Genomic DNA, 16,900 nt, shown 5'->3' on the forward strand with positions numbered 1-16,900 from the left:
TGGTGTGGGAAAAATTCCTGTGTGTAGTTCTTTGTCATCTCTCAGCAAAGCTCTGCATTTGAAATTGGGTAAAGTTTAAGAAAATACTGGACACTGAAGCATAAAAGGGGGAGACATGAGGAGTATCCAGGAGCGATCTCTTTAAATAAAATAAAAAGGAAGTCACCGTGTGTCAGAACACGCATTCTAATATGATAAACTGACCATATGTTTTACTACCACTGGTTTGTGTTTGTAAAGACTATCTCAGTCTTGGCTTTGACCCAGTAGCATGAAGGGGAGCAGTGTGTGTGATGTGGAAAACATTGCCAAAAGTTGTGGTTAATCACGAGTGTTTTTTTTTTGTGCCTAAAGGCCTCAAATGTGGTTAGGATCATATGATGCTAGGAGCTGCGTGGAACCCTAGTGTGGGAAACTGTCTGTGAAGTTTTTGTCTTAATCAGTTTTTTGTATTACCTCCTTTTTATAGATCAGGATCTAAGGTGCAGAGTATTTAAGGTTGTAGCAGACCTAGAAACTGAACTGTTGTGTCCGGAGTCCCCTCTTTCTCTCTGAACCATAGGAGTCTCTTTCTTTTAAGCTTTTTCTTCCCATTAGTCTCTCTGGTGTTGATTCCTCATCCTTCCCAATGTGTGGGAAGAGTCTCTTCATCCGTGCTGGAGCTGGACAGTAGAAAGTCACGGCAGGCTCAAAAACCCTTGAATTCCTGGACTACATGACTGCTGTGATAAATGAAATCAAATGACAAGTATTAAAGTCTGTGAGTTTGCATCAATTACTGCACTGAATCTCCAAAATTAATACTAACGTATTACTCTGGCGGCTGTTGATTATATTTCCTGTATGCATCAGAGAGCTGTTGTTGCTCCATTAATTAAAGGTTGGTAGGTTTAGGTATCCTGGGATGAAGGGCAATACAGAGAAGCAAAATAATAATATGACTACAGTGTGAAAACTGAGAAAAAGGGAAGTGATTAAATTTGGTTTCATATTCCATTAGTTTGCTCTATGTAGGTGCTTATGTGGCCCTGCTCACAACGGTATCTGAGCACCATCCACTAGTGCATTAAGTGCTATGACCAAAACCTATCGCACATGGTGCAGCCTTTTTCCTATCCTTTGTCCCGTAGGAGAATTGTGCACGGTGTTGCTTTGAGAGGGTTTGATGTGGTTTGGTTAAGTAATTTTGGAGGTACACAGTTCTATGTAACCTCTTTTATGCTCTGGGTGTCCTACAACACCTTACAAAATAAAACACTCTGCATTGGTCTATCCCTTTTAAAGAGGGAGGCAAACATCATCTCTGTTACACTGATGGGGAAGCTGAGGCCCAGGGCAGTAAAGCGAGTTTGCCATGGTGACAATGAGTCAGAAGCACAAGCTGTTTCCATGGAGCATAGACTTCTTGTTAGGTTGGGGGTGGGGCGTGGTGGCGGCGGCGGTGATGGTGGTGGTGGCAAGATTGCTAGTAGAAAGACTTACTCAAATCATCAACAGCATGAAAAGTCTTTGGTTTTTATGCTGTAATCACTGTGGAAGCTAAACCTTTCACCCCGCCTTTGCCACAGTTCCAGCCAGCTCAGCTGTCCACAGGGGTTCCCGCACTGGAATGCCCAGAATGCATCACACCATTTAAGACAATTGAGGTTTTTCCTCACTTGGAGTAATTTTCACTAGACGTTGTGGCTAGAATCAAAGCTAGCTGGGTACTGAGTGCACCATCTGCTCCTTTTCACAGGGGCAAGCAGGACAGGCCCTGGGAACCAGATGCGACCTCCAAGTCTTTTAATCCAACCCATGGCAGGCCCGTAGGGCTGAAGAGGGGAGTGGAATGTCGAGTACTGCCCCTGCCCTCTCAGGAAATTCTCTGAGCTCCTGTTGGCTGAAAACCAATCAGTGGGAGTAGAGAAGCTGGGATGCACTGCCCCACACCCAGCACAATATCTCTCTGCTGTTATTGGCTGGGCAGATAGAACTGACCCTGGAGCCAGATCCCTCCCAGACCCTGCACTTCCCCCTATACCCCTCCCCATACCATAATCCTCTCCTGCACCCATACTCCTTCCTGTACCCTGCACCCAATACCCTGCCCCAGGGTACAACCCCCTCCTTCATCCAAACTCCCTGCCAGTGTCTCCTGCACTCCAGTCCCCTCCCATAAACTCTCTTGTACACCCAACCTCTGTCGGAGATCCCACACCTATGCTATAAAAAACTGTGGCCATTGACCACTTAACAAAATCTTGGAGTGCCCCCCCCCATCAAAAATTCGTGTCCACCCCGACTTATCAGGAACCTAGAATAAACTTGCTTTCTAATAATATGGGTACAGTTGCTTGGTTACTACAGTGAAGAGTGAGCTGTATAAAATCAATCCATCACACACTGATATGTTCAAGGCAGGTAGAGCTCATAGTGAGATTCAATCCCTAAGGAAGGGACATTTGAGGTGAATGCGAAAATCTAGCTGTGATTTGTCTAAGGTGTTTATACCAACACTTACTTATGCTGTGATGGTTCATTGCCACATTAATGTAGGAAAACATTTCTAAGATGAACTCTGAATATCAACATTCATTAAGAGCTGTTTTTCCCCCAATCCAGCTCCAAATGCAGTCTTGGCTTCTGATTTCATGAATGGTTTACAAACTGAATGGCATTTTAGAGTTTCAAATATACAGGAATCACTTAAACAAATGTTCTTTTTGATTAATAATATTATTAGCTTTCTACCAGGAGAATGAATTTACCCATTTCACCCGCAGACACATTTATTTAATCAGAAGAAAAGCTACTTCTTTGAAATCTAGCTCAAACATCGACTGTCTATTTGCTACTTAGCCCATAAGCAGAAGCCAGTATCTGCTAAATAAGAGAAGCAACTGTTGTCTCCTAATTAGAGCAATGGACTGGAAGTCAAAACTCCTAGGTTCTGTTACCAGTTCTATTTGCCTTGCCCTGAGACCCTAAGTAATTGATGTAACTTCACTATACCTCTGTAAAATGGATGGGTAACATTTATCTCGCAGGAATATTGTGTGCTTATTTAATTAGCTTTTGTAAAAACACTTGGAATTTCAGCATTAAAAAAGCAATATAAATCCTAAATGTTATAACTATGTATTTCCTGTAAGTCTCTCTGTATACATTGTATTATCCAGCACTAGCATCTTCAGCATTAAAACCTCTCTGTTTTTAAAAAGTGTCTTATTAATGTCTCTCCTGCCCACCTGTCTTGAGAATAGTTCCCCCTCTTCTGAAGCAGTGCTGATGGAGGGTCTGATTCTGTGCCCTCTGAAATCTCTGGGAAAATTTGCCTAGACTTCAGCAATAGGAGGCCCAGATCCCGGAGTCCCCTACAGGCAGTGGGTTTCAGTCAAAGGCATGTCTGCTGGGATCTGATTGCAGGTTCAGAGCCCCAGAATGCTACTGGAATCTTCAAGGTGTGGCGGGAGCTATAAAAAAACAGAGCTGTATCTGGATGAGTCTATGTGAAATACCATGAACTCTTCTGGACTTCAAATGGAACTAACACCAATAGGCCCATTGATGGGTTTTGTCCAGGATGGACAGGGATGGTGTCCCTGGCCTCTGTGTGCCAGAAGCTGGGTATGAGCAAAAAGGGGACAGATGACTTGATGATTTTCTGCTCATTCCCTTTTGGGCACTTGCACTGGCTTCTGTTGGCAGACAGGATACTGGGCTGGACGGACCTTTGACCTAACTGTGTTAACATTATTATGTTCTTGATTTAACCTTGTTGCCAGCGCTTCTGACAAAAAGAATGGCTGGATGGGATGAAAGCATTCTTTTCTTGGGCAGCAGATGGGCTGCCCTACGTGATTGTACCCTATGGGGCAAAGAATATTTTTTAGATGTTCAGATCTGCAAAAGCCCTTCACGTGCAGTAATTAGTCCTTTCATGGCTAGCTTCGTATTTTTCATGAGTCAACTGACTTACAATGGCGGGGGGGTCACAGACTTGCCTAAAGTTCTGGCAGCACAAAGAAAAGGGGCTTGAGTGCCAGCAGTGTGCCTCTGCTATGGATTCAGCCAGTCAGGAGGCTGTTTCAGATAGAGTATGCTGATAATTTGCTCTCACACTATTCTCTTTGCACCTTCCAGTAGGCACCAGGTTGGGGCATGTTCCATAGGGAGTGGCCGACAAGCCTCACGTATGCTGCCCTGGTTGGTACAGAGGTGAAGCCAAGACGAGAGCGATGGCCATACCATGGCATGCCTGCAATGCGGCAGGCAAACAGGTCCAGCATTATCAGCCTTGTGGAGGTATGGCAAATGGTAGGCACCACTTCACCATCCCTAACTTTGTGCTTCTTCAGCAAATATCCCCTTTGACATATTCTACGGCTGGGGTTTCTCTGAAATCCACAAATGTTTTAAAGCTGCTCTCCCCAGGCACAACCCCCAGCAAAAGCAACATGTAAAGTCTTTCTCTGTGGGAATTTTCCCTCTTTAACTGCGATAGACCCTCACAGCTGGGTGCTGCAACATGCACACACCCACTGTGCCAGTGGGCAAATAAAGTAGTGTGTAGTTGTGAAAGCAAAGAAAACAAACCACGGCTCTACAGAACATGGCAAGCAGCTAGACATCTTAGTATTGCAGAATGTGACTTCCTCTGCAGATAGAAGCCCTTTGTAAGCCCATCACACCAGGGTTGTGTGCTCTGCACTCTTTGCCTGCTCTTTCATGAATGTAGTTCAAAGCCTTGGTTATGAATCTTAACCCTCTCAGAAGCCTTTGAACCGCTCACCTGAGTGGCTTCTCTCTCCTGACGGCTGAGTTTCTCCATATTCGGTTCCTGTGGTTACGTTTTGTAGCCAAGGTGGCTCTGAGCGCTCAAGGATGAGGCTCCCCTGGTTGCCTTCTGGAGACCGAATATAGAAAACGGTTTAAGGACCTAATCCAAAGCCTTTCAAATCATTCTGTGCTCCTTCAGTGACTTGTCTTCTCCTCTGGATTAGCTTTTTCTCTCTCTAAAACCACTGTGGACAGATTATGAATGATGCCCTCAGTCATAAGAAGAAGTCCCCAGCTCACCTACAGGAGTAGGGGCAGCAAAATCTAGCCCTCACGCTTTCTAGTATTATTTTTTCTCTTTCCTTGGACAAGTTGCTCTTCCACTGCTCACGGTCCTCTTCTGGCAGCTGCCCACACTCCCTGTGAGAAATAGTGGTCTGAGGCCTATCGGAGCCCACCTCTCACATATTTCCATAAATATATTGCATAAAGAGTGTCCTGTAAATATCAAGGAGACTGAATGAAGGCAAATGTAGAATTGGGGCTGCAGAAATGTTCTCACTACTTTATCACACACAATAGGGCTGAATCTCAATCAGCAAAGTTAAAGAATTGGAGGAAACTTGAGTGGGGCTTCTTAAGTATTTTCCCCTAAAATAGTTTTTTCTTCAAACAAAAGTACACTTAAATATCTAGTAGGTTTTGAATTCTAGAGCCAATGCATACGTTATAAAATGGCTTAAACCCAGAGTTCACACTTCTGACACTGAAAGAATAGAAGCCTCTTTCTCCATGCTTTTAAAATGATTTTAGGCTATTATTACTGAGTTATAAGAGACTTGCAGTGCTACGAAACCACTGTAATAGGGAATCTGGTGTATGGACTTGGTTTCCACTATAACCACTTTTACAGGATACATTTATTTGCCCTTTGGGGGGGTGGTATTTTGTCCCTTTTTGATAGTGAAAGGGCCAATCAAGATGTGGAACTGAATGACCAGGTGAGTGCGGTGGGGGAGAGACAGATGTGACCTAATGCAATTTTGTGACTTTTAGGCCTAGCATGTGTTTCAGCATACCCTTCCGCGCACAGTCCTGTTAAATATAAAGAACCTGAAGGTGTGATTTGAGATCTGTATTTCAAAACAAGGCTCCAGTAAATCATGCACTGAATTGTTTATTCACTTCTGCAAGTAATTTTTGTGTACTAGATTTAGGGCATAGAGAGCCCCCATGCAGCAAATTCTACTTGCAAAGGAAATTGAGCACAAGTGCATTTCATGAGTAGATGCCACCATTTGTGTGACCCAGGAGTGCATAAGTGTTTGTGCACAAGGAGAAGGTGGCTTTAAAACATGGACTTCAATGCTTCATAAAGGGATGAAGGACTCTTTCCTAAATGAGCTCTCTTTTTGAGTGGCTTTCTTATTCAATAGTAACAGAGAGGGAGCCATGCTAATCTATACACTATCAAAACAAAAAGCAGTCAAATAGCACTTGACTGCTTTTTGTTCTATTCAGAAGTGAACATTTTGTGGGCACGTTTGGTTCCATTACACGATTTTAACCACTTTTTGCCTCTTACCGAAAGTGCTAACTGGGGTACATAACAGCATTCAATACATTTTTCATCAGACTTTCCCTTCAGTATAACTTTTATTAAAAGAGGTCCTAAGGTACTGTACTGTATGCAGTACATCATATTTATTACCAAAATTATTAACAAATATACAAAACTTGTGTAATTTTTTTACATCCATTTATTCTTCTATAATACTGCGTTTGTTCAAGTAGGCTATCTACAGTATGTAAACATCCCTTGGATTGACCTCACATAGATTAGGAAAGCCCCTCTAACCCATGTATTTATCAATTTATTTTTTTATTTGGCTTTCATTGCTAGCATCTAACCATCCCATTTGGCACGCGGAAGAGACATCTACAGTGCAAAAGAGGCAGATTTTCTGGTTTTGTTCTGAGCAGTTCAGCAGTGCCAAAGGTTTTAAGAGCTGAGGGGAAAATAAATTTACATTAACTTGATGAGGGCAAGATTAGTATTTAACCTGAATAACCTGCGTATCAGCCATTGAACTAGAGTACAGATCCAAAGATCTTTCCAACCCCTTCCCTCTGAGCTATATGGAAAAAGTAAGGCTTGTTTTCCAAGGGATTTCTTGGGACAGATTCGTAGCAACAAAGGAAGAAAGGTTTTAGAAAGAACCCCTCATAAGCTTCCAGTTCTAATTTTTTGCTGTCTGTTTTGTTAGCAAGCAATTTTTTTTTAAATGGGGGAAAGAACCAATTGGGGATCCTCTCTTACTGGTGACTTTCTTGTCAGCTGAAGATTGTTACTAAACCTAAGAATCTTCAAATCCAAAGAATTTAGTAAGCTGCCATGTTTTAAAAATAAAAAAAAAGAGAGAGAAATATTCCAGGAATGATGCTTTCAAACATAGCTATAAAAATCAGGATATTCTTTCCTTTTTTTTGTTCATTGTTTAAAAATGTATCTTAATTTAACTGAGTAAAGCTGATCCAGAGAGAGCTTAGTTTGTGTTCCTCTTGCATTCTCATTCGAGCACCATACTGCTATTTTAGGAGGTCCCACCTATGTCCATACAAGCCTCTGTTGAGAATGGATCTAGACTCAGACGTTAGCATTTTGCAGAAAACGCTCTGCTCCTCATTTGTTACCACAAAGCGCTGTTGCCTTCTGTGACACCGTACATCTCGGCCAGCTTTTTAAAGCGAGGTCCCCAGTCTGTCAGGTAGTCGTAGCTCTGGTCTGAATCTGTCGTGACAGACTGTAATGAACTGAGTGACTCTGCCACTGAGCCATTCCCTTCAAACATATATGTTTGGAGGGAGTCAAAAGGAGGAGCCCAGAGGTCCATATCTGCTTCATACAGCTTGGCCAGCACGTAGTTGTGAACGTTGTTGTCTGTTATGCATGTCTGAGGCACATATCTGGAGAGGCTCTTGATTTCAGGCAGCATGTCTTGTCTGCTTTTCACCACTACCTGAGCCTCCCGGGGATTCCACATGGCCGCAATGTCAAAGGCCTCAGTGTCTTCCTCCCCGCCTCCTTCGTCATCGTATCTGACGATATTTTCATGGATGTTCTCATCTTCATCGATGATGTAAGGCTGCTTCCTGTGCCGCCTCATGGATAAGATGAGCAGCACGAGCACTACAAGGGGCAACCAAAATACAGGCATTAGATGGAGCAGCTCTTGGATTGCTACTCTCCTTAATCACCGAGAAAAGGAACAACTATGCATTTCTAACTGAAGGCATGGCCGAAAGATGCAGTCAGAGTGCAAACACACACTCAGAACCATATGTCACTTCATAATGCTAATAACTGAAATACCTCATTTAATTATTTGCTCTAGATATGAAGCCAAATCAGTGATGCCTAGAAGTTAAATACTTCTGTGCTCTGGAGGGCGGGGATGGGGCTAAGAAAAGCAATTTTAAATTTTCACTCTGAACGTGGAAGTTGGATCCTTTTTCCTCCAATAGGTGAAACCAAATACCAGGATGCAACAAGTTCAGAATTTTGGAGTAGGAGAATGTTTGCTCTGATCTGGACCTTTACCCAAATGATGTGGTTTGGGCCATCTGATCTGCTACCTCTCTCACAAATCCCCAATTTGTTTTTGTGTTTTTTTTTTTTTTTTTTAATGACATTTGTCCAAGCTACCACTTTTGTTTTATACAACTGATCTGGCTAAGGGCTGTAAACTTCTCTTTTCTCTCCCCTGCCGGTTTCCCCAACTGAGCACATAACTTGCACTTGTAAGAGAGGCTCCTATGCCACTGGCTCCCAAATGGTGTTCTGCAGAACCCGGGGGCTCCGTGAGTGACAATAAAGGTTCTACAAGAAATTTCCGCTACAGTTGGTGACTTCTCTGTGGCTCCCTGCCCAGCCACTTGCTGAACCAGTAGAACTAAATTTAATTGGTTTAATGGCCAGCAGGATGGAAGGAAGGATCTGGCCATTAAGCCACCTGGATTTAGTTTCACTATTTCAGCAGTCACAGGGCCGGGAGATACAGAGAACCCCACACTTGCTGCGCAGCCCAAGTGGCCATGCCCCTCCGGTGGGCATGGTGCAGCACACCCCCACCAGCAGAACATCTCCATGCCAGCCTTCCTTCCCCTGGGTGCATGTGATCACCTGGTACAGGATCCCCAGCCAGTGCCATGGATGGGTTAGTCCCAGGGGCCAGTTTGGGGCTGAAGCAGGTTAATCCTGGGGATGTGGGGGCAGGTTTGGGATGAGAGTGATTAAGCCTGGGGATTGGGGGGGGCAGATTTGAAGGGGTGCATGTCTGTGGCATTACTATTGCTTCTCAGGTATAATGGTGTCACTGGGAGAGTTTTCTGCACATCCGCATAGAGCAGTTACACAAGAGATCCTGCAGTGGTACAGCTATGTTGCTGTAAGCTCTTCAGGGTAGATATGCCTTAGGCTCCTAGTGAAAATAGGACTTTGGTGCTTTTGAATATGTTGGTCTGTGCCTCTATCCTGATGCTTCTTGGACTGATTGTGAACATCTGAAACTCCAGGGCCTGTGCCAAAATCGAGGGGAGGGGAGGGGAGCAACTGGACCCTTACTCTTGCTGATTTCAATATCTGAGGGAGAGCATAGCGGAAACAGCGAGGGAAACGAATCAGATCTTTGGAGAAAATGGTGCAAGAGATACGTTAAGCACCGTAGCTCCTGCTGGAGATGAGACCCTATCCTTAGAAATGACCCCCATAGGACTCTCTAAAGAGTAGACAGTCTGGGCTAAAACAAAGAATGAAAGCAAAGGTGCTAAAGCACAGGAAAAGTCAGAGCTAAAATTATGAAATTTACAAACTTTCAACTTCTTTTTTTCCATGTGTGTTTGACAGAGAAACTTAGACCATTTGGTCATGTAAGAGTTGGCCATCCTTGTCTTTTTACTCTTCTTTATCTCAAAACCTTGGGGCAAATGCTGATGTCAATAAAGAAACAGCCCCATGTGTGTTACATACACATGTTTATATTTTATACAGAATATAAAACCAGCCTTTGTAGGCTCACATCCTGCCGAGTATCAAGAACAGGTACGTTAATCCCTGGTTAGAAAGAGGAACACAAGTTTTACCTAACAAGACAAAGATGCAGGCTAGGATTGCAATGAGTGCTCCTCTGCTCAGGCTGACTGGGAGCGTATAGGCTTCTGCATTGCAAGACATCACCATGCCATCGTCATCACAGCTGCACACGTGTACAGTCACAGTGCCAGTACTGCTCAGCATGGGGTGCCCATTATCAGAGATCAGGATGGGGAGGTAGAAGGTGTTCTGCTCATGCTGTCGGAAGCCAGATCGTCTGGTTAAAATCCAGGCAGTGTTGTCTAGGGCAGGAAAATAACACAGGTAAATTCTTATCAGCCTAAAACGAAGTTTAAAAAAAAAAACAGCATTAGACACACATCTGAGATGTCTTCCCCATTGCTTTACTTTTCACAAGTTTGTGGCTAATTAGCATTTTGCCTCAGCCTCATACGCTAACCCCAACATGTTTTGAGCCTAAACCATGTACAGTCCTGCAAGGCAAACACTTTATGAGACTCTCTTACCCTTTGTGACACTAAGTGCCTACAGCCAACTCAGCCTTGCTGAAATAACATTCAGAAGGCAAGATAGAAATGAACAGTTGAGGGCAACTTGTTTCCCCTTTTTTTCCTGATCAGCAGCTTTTGTAACCCTTTTGAAGATGCCGTGTTCTCTTTTTGACATGTGGCTTGGCTTTCCTGCAGCTGAAGGACCTCTAAATGCAGGTGATTCAATCATTTGGGGTTATATAAACCATCCACTGAGGTCACCAAAGGGATAAAAGAAGCCACAGTAAGTTTAATTCAGTGACTCGCTGGTTGTGTGTGTGTGTGGGGGGGGGGGGGGGGAGGTAGGAACCCCCCCGCCCCCCCAAAAAAAAGCACTTCGATCAAAATTAATACACTCTGCAGGAATCTGACCATTTCAACAAAACTTTAGATAAAAAAGGTTGAAATGTTTTATTTTGACAACGTAAAACATTTCTGCTACATCTACACTTAGAAAAATGTTTGAAAGAGCCAGTTTGAAAAATACTAATTAGGTGCTGAAATGCATATTCAGTGCCTCATTAGCATGCCACCAGCTGCAGCACTTCAAAATTGCCAAGCGGCTTGTCTACATGGGTCCGTTTTGAAAGGACCCTGCCAACTTCAAAATCGCCTTATTCCTATGAGCTCATAGGAATAAGGGGATTTTGAAGTTGGCGGGGTCCTTTTGAAAAGGACTCCAGTGTAGATGATATGCGTGGCAGTGAAACATGGCAATTTTGAAGTGCCGTGGCTGCTGGCATGCTAAGGAGGTGCTCAATACGCATTTCAGCGCCTCATTAGTGTTCTTCGATGTGGCCATTAGCATGGCCATTTTGAAGTTTTTACTAAGTGTAAACAAAACCTTCATTGTGATTAATTTATATTATATTGTGTAATATATTTTTCAATGTTACTTTGAATATAAAAGTCAGAACTCAATGAAAATACTGTGAAGCTGAAACAAAATCTTTCAACTCCCCTGAAAAGAAATATTTTGGTCTCATATCAAACAGAAAATTTTGAAAGTTCAACTTTTTTTTGTTCTAATTCAGAACAATTCCTCATCATCATCCCCTGCCAAAATGTTGGACTTCCCTGCAGGAACAATATTTCCACTTCTCATTCATTACTAATGAAAACACAAAAGCCCCTATTCACACTACAAACTTCACACAGAGTCAGGACTTGCTAATTTACAGTGGGTGCAGCTGCAGTTCTTCACAGTTCCTAGCCTTGGGAAAAACCTGCAAGGATTTCCTGTGGAAGTCAGTACTAAATCAGCAAAGAGGAATGTTGTGCCATCCCTAGGCTTGTCTACACAGCGTGGAGGGGTGGGGGTTTGATCTGACATTGATTATTTAACTACTAGGATCTTGAGATTCACTAATGGCACACACAGGCAGGTGGTGCCTCTTTCAGTTCATATGACTGTGCATACAAGCTGGTGGCTTTCTGAGCAATATGCATATAGCATCCGCCGTGGGTATTCCAGGGCCCATTGCTTTCCTGCTGTGCAGTGGGCATTCTGGGATTTTTCTCTCTGTGAATCGTGGTATGCATCCCAAAAGCCAGGTAAGTTCAAATAATACTAATAATAATCCTATTGTTCCAGCGTCTCTTCCTCATGCTCCCTTTCTGGGAAGGCTAGCACTCATCTTGAATTGCTGTCAACCAGCATGGACCAGGCAAAGGCAAACACACACCAGTTGCTTGCATTCTATTTCAGCACACAAAGCTGGGTTTGGACTTTGCTTAACATATCACCAATCAAGCAATGCAGTAGCAGCAGCAATGGCTTCAGGGGCACAGGAAGAGGATGGTGAGCAGCTGATAGAATTGGAGCAGGTCCTGAAGCAGCTTTAGAGCTGGCTCTGTGCTTGGGAAGCCAGCATGGATTGGTGGGAAAGGATCAATCAAATGTGGTGAGAGAATTGCAGGATAGTGAAGGCAACCTTTTTTGAGATCTGTCTGGAACTGGCCCCAGAGTGGAAGCATACCACCTTTGTGAACCCATTCCCCTGGAGAAGTAGGTTGCCATTGCCACATAGAAGCTAAACACCCCAGCATACTACAAGAAAACAGCCCCTCAGTCTGGCCTGGAAGATAGCTGTGGGGGCTTTATTGTATGTGATGCCATGGAATGGTACTGTTGCACCACATTATGAAGCTTATTTGGAAGGACCTTAAAGGTGAAATTGCAGGACTACTGTCTGTAGTCTGTAACCTGTCATTTAAATCGGTTTCTGTACGAAATAATATAAAGAAGACACACATGATGCCATTTTTTAAAAAGGGTGGCTTCAGAATTGCACCCCCCTCCAGTATGAAAACTGACCTGTACTTTGTGGGATCAATACTGGTATCTCACTAGGGATCTGTTCTGGGACCAATCCCATTCAACATATTTAAAAAGCATCTGGAAAAAGGGTGGCGGTGGTAAATTTCTGCAGATGATCCAAAGCTACTCACAGTAGTCAAGCTTAAGAAAAACTCTAAAAATATCTCTCAAAAGTGGGTGACTGGGCAGCAAAATTGCAGATGAAATTCAATATGGCTAAATCCAAAGTACTGCATGTTGGAAAACGTGATGCCTGTTATACAGATTTGAACCTCTTGAATAAGGAACACACTCACCTGGCAACCTCCATAATCCAGTATGATTTTTAGTTAGCCAGTGGATCACTTATCCTGGGTGTAACTAAGTCTCCTGTGGTTCCATAAAATTTGTCCACAGCCACCAGTCCTGGATCACTGTGTTCTGTGCTATTATTTAACCCCCTAAATGACTTTCAAGACTGGTCAGTAGTGAAAGTGTTGGTAATGTGCTTGACAATATTGACCTCCATGGTCCAGCAAATTCTTTCGTTTGGTACCGCTCAGGTCCCAAGGGTGCTGGATGAGATGGGTACCTATAAAGTGGTGAGGCTGCTGTTACCACTCAAGAAAGAGATTTTTGGAGCCCTTGTGGATGGTTCTCTGAAAACATCCCCCTAAAATGCATCGGCAGCCCCCCCCCCCGCCCCCGGCAACCCCTTCTCCTGCAAAAAAAAAAAAAATCAAACAATGTTGGGAATCACTGAGAGAGAGAGAGTGATAATTATGGCCCTACCAAAGTGACAAGCTATTTTTGTCACTTTCAAGGTCATAGGACATTTAAAAATAGCAAATTTAATGATTTCATCTATTTTAAATCTGATATTTCTTAGTATTGAAATTATATGGGTCAAAATAAGAGTTGAGAGGGTTACAGAGTTAGTGTGTGGGGTGCTGGATGTTGAGAGCTTCTTTCGCGCTGCTGCTGATAGTAGCACAAAGTTTATTTTAAGGGGGTCATGACACTGCCACCCTTACTGCTGTGCTGCCTTCAGAGCTAGGTGACTGGAGAGTGCAGGATGTTTGCTAGGCACCCAGCTATGAAAGCAGCAGCACCATTACTTCCAGCATCTGCACTGCTGCCTGTAGCCACCACTTTCTGATCACTCAGCTTTGAAGGCAGTGCAGAAATAAGGGTGGTGTTATCTTGACCCCCCCCCCCAAATAACTTGCACACTCCTGCACTTCCCTTTTGGGTCAGGCCCTTTTATATGACAAACAGTTGCCCGTCCTGCATGAAATCTGTACGCAGTAAACCCTTGAGTTACACAGGGGCTGTGTTTTCCCATGACTTGAATTCTTGTTTAAGTCAATGGGAGATGAGAACCAGGCTGTGAGAGCTGAGAAACTGACCAGCCCAGCATCCTGGCTCTCAGCTCCTTTCCTCTTGCAGCCAGTGGAAGGGAGCCAGTAGCCTGGGTCCTGGCTCCTTTCAGCTCCTTGGAGCCAGCAAACTAACCAGGGCTGCTGCCCTGTTCAGTTTCCTGGCTCTGCAAGGGGAGGGGGAGCTGTGAGTCAGGCTGCTTCCTGGTTCTCAGCTCCCCACTAATTCAGAGACGAACAAACTGCTCCTGTCAGGAGTGACAGCCTGACTCTCAGCTGCTGCCCCTAACAGCAACAGTTTCCTTTCAGGGATGGCAGTTGCGAGTCAGGCTGCCGTTCCTAACAGGAGTGAGGAACATTGCATTAACCTGAGACATGCAACTTGACTGCGTGTGTCATACTGTATAATGAACCCACGCAAGCCCAGATTCCATGGGGGTAGTAGTAGGCATCCTTCAGTCTGCATAGATTATGGATCGCGCCCTTTATAGTTTCAATTGAGGACTTCATTTACAGCGTCTACTGTGACTATGTAACAGCAACGAAGGGTCCCGTGGCACCTTATAGACTAGCAGAAAAGTTTTGAGCATGAGCTTTCGTGAGCACAGACTCACTTCATCAGGTGCAAGACTGGTCAGTAGTGAAAGTGTTGGTAATGTGCTTGACAATATTGACCTCCATGGTCCAGCAAATTCTTTTGTTTGGTACCGCTCAGGTCCCAAGGGTGCTGGATGAGATGGATACCTATAAAGTGTTGAGGCTGCTGTTACCACTCGAGAGAGATTTTTGGAGCCCTTTTGGATGGTTCTCTGAAAACATATCCCTAAAATGCATTGGCAGCCCCCCCCACAACTCCTTCTCCCGCAAAAAAAAAAAACCAAAACAAAAAAAAAACCAATGTTGGGAATCACTGAGAGAGAGAGAGTGATAATTGTGGCCCTACCAAAGTGACAGGCTATTTTTGTCACTTTCAAGGTCATAGGACTATGAAGACCCACACAAGAGTGACAGTCCTTGCTGCATCTCTTGCAGATGTGGTGGGTGTCTGGCAAGTCCTTAGTGTGCTTTCTGTGCGCTCACTTCTCCTCTGCTAGCTGTCTGATCCTCATCTTGCCCTTCTGAAGGCCCTTGTGTAACCCCTGCCTCTATCTGCTGCGGTCATCTGCTAGTTCTTCCCAGTTGTCCAGCTCGATGTCTACCTCTCTGAGGTCTCTCTTGCAGACATCTTTGTAGCGCAACTGGGGGCGTCTGGGAGGTCTTTTGCCAGAGGCTAGCTCACCATACAGGATGTCTTTTGGAATCCTTCCATCATTCATCCTGTGGACATGGCCAAGCCAGCGGAGCCGACGCTGCCTGAGGAGGGTGTGCATGGTTGGGATTCCAGCTTGCTCGAGGACGGCGGTGTTGGTCACTCTGTCCTTCCATGATATTCCAAGGATGCGCCTGAGGCAGCGCAAGTGGAAGATGTTCAGCCTCTTTTCCTGGCGGGCATACAGGTTCCAAGTCTCGCTGCCATAAAGGAGGGTGCTGAGGATCCAGGCTCTGTAGACTTGCATTTTGGTGTGAGTGTACACCTTGTTGTTGTTCCACACTCTCTTGCTGAGCCTGGACAGAGTTGTGGCCGCTTTTCCGATCCTCCTATTTAGCTCAGTGTCCAACGACAGGGTGTCAGTGATGGTGGATCCGAGGTAAACGAACTTGTGGACGACCTCTAACGTATAGTTGTCAATGCTGATTGATGGGGATTCAGCAACATCCTGACCGAGTACGTTTGTCTTCTTTAGGCTGATGGTAAGAGCACACCAGATTTCATGTTCTATGTTCATGTTTTTCAGGGAGGTGAATTTGGTAATTCTTTAATAATAAGAGAACATTATATTGCCTCAGTGTAAATCCATGGTATATGCACACCTCGACTGCTGCATGTACATGTGGTCACCCCATCTCAAAAAAGATATATTTGAAAGTGTTCAGAAAAGGGCAACAAAAATGATCTGGAGTAATAGAATGGCTTCCATATGAGAAGAGCGTAATAAGACCGGTACTTTTCATCTTGGAAAAGCAACGCTAAGGGGGACTTGACGGAGGTCTATAAAATCATGATGGGAGTAAGGAAAGTAGATAAAGAAGTGCTATTGGCTCATTGTGGTAACACAAGAACTAGGGTTCACCAAATGAAATTAATACACAGCAGGTTTGAAGATTAATACACAGCAGGTTTGAAGCAAAAGGAAGGAAGTACTTCATACAGCACACCGGCTACCTGAGGAACTCCCTGTCAGAGGATATTGTGATAGCCTGGACTCTAACAGAGTTTAAAAAAAAACAGACTATCTAAACTCATGCAGTGTAGTAACAGAGAGATAGCCATGCTAGTCTATATATTATCAAAACAAAAAATCAGTCCAGTAGTAATTTAAAGACCAACAAAATAATTTATTAGGTGATGAGCTTTCGTGGGACAGACCCACTTCTTCAGATCATATCCACACCAGAACAGACTCAATATTTAAGGCACTGAGAACCAAAAACAGTAATCCAGGTTGACAAATCAGAAAAATTATTATCAAGGTGAGCAAAGCAGAGGGGCAGAAGCGGGTGGGGAACATCAAGAATTAGGTAAAGCAAAGTATGTAAGAGAGTCCTTATAATGGGCCAGAAAATTGCCACCCCGGTTCAAACCACATGTTAACGTGTCGAATTTGAATATAAAAGAGAGTTCAACAGTCTCTGTTTCCAAACAGCTGTTGAACTCTTGTCTATATTCAAATTTGACACATTAACACATGATTTGAACCAAGATGGCAATTTTCTGGCC

General features: G+C 44.0%; 1 protein-coding gene and 1 long non-coding RNA gene across 4 annotated transcripts in view; one reads left to right on the forward strand and one right to left on the reverse strand.

The window, feature by feature from the left end:
• Positions 1 to 16,900, forward strand: part of LOC142009563 (uncharacterized) — a 31,355-nt gene that overhangs the window by 14,013 nt on the left and 442 nt on the right. The window contains exon 2 of the long non-coding RNA XR_012644512.1: positions 4,126 to 4,287. This is a non-coding gene — a long non-coding RNA (uncharacterized LOC142009563). The remainder of the gene's footprint in view (positions 1 to 4,125; positions 4,288 to 16,900) is intronic.
• Positions 6,492 to 16,900, reverse strand: part of CDH20 (cadherin 20) — a 59,371-nt gene continuing 48,962 nt past the window's right edge. For all 3 annotated transcript variants that reach the window (XM_074987796.1, XM_074987795.1, XM_074987794.1), the window contains 2 exons: positions 9,904 to 10,155; positions 6,492 to 7,951 (listed from right to left, as the gene is read on the reverse strand). In XM_074987796.1, coding sequence (XP_074843897.1) covers positions 7,452 to 7,951; positions 9,904 to 10,155 — 752 coding nt within the window. In that variant the 3' untranslated portion in view covers positions 6,492 to 7,451. The remainder of the gene's footprint in view (positions 7,952 to 9,903; positions 10,156 to 16,900) is intronic.

Source organism: Carettochelys insculpta, chromosome 2, assembly GCF_033958435.1.
Source record: "Carettochelys insculpta isolate YL-2023 chromosome 2, ASM3395843v1, whole genome shotgun sequence".
Classification (NCBI taxonomy): domain Eukaryota; kingdom Metazoa; phylum Chordata; order Testudines; family Carettochelyidae; genus Carettochelys; species Carettochelys insculpta.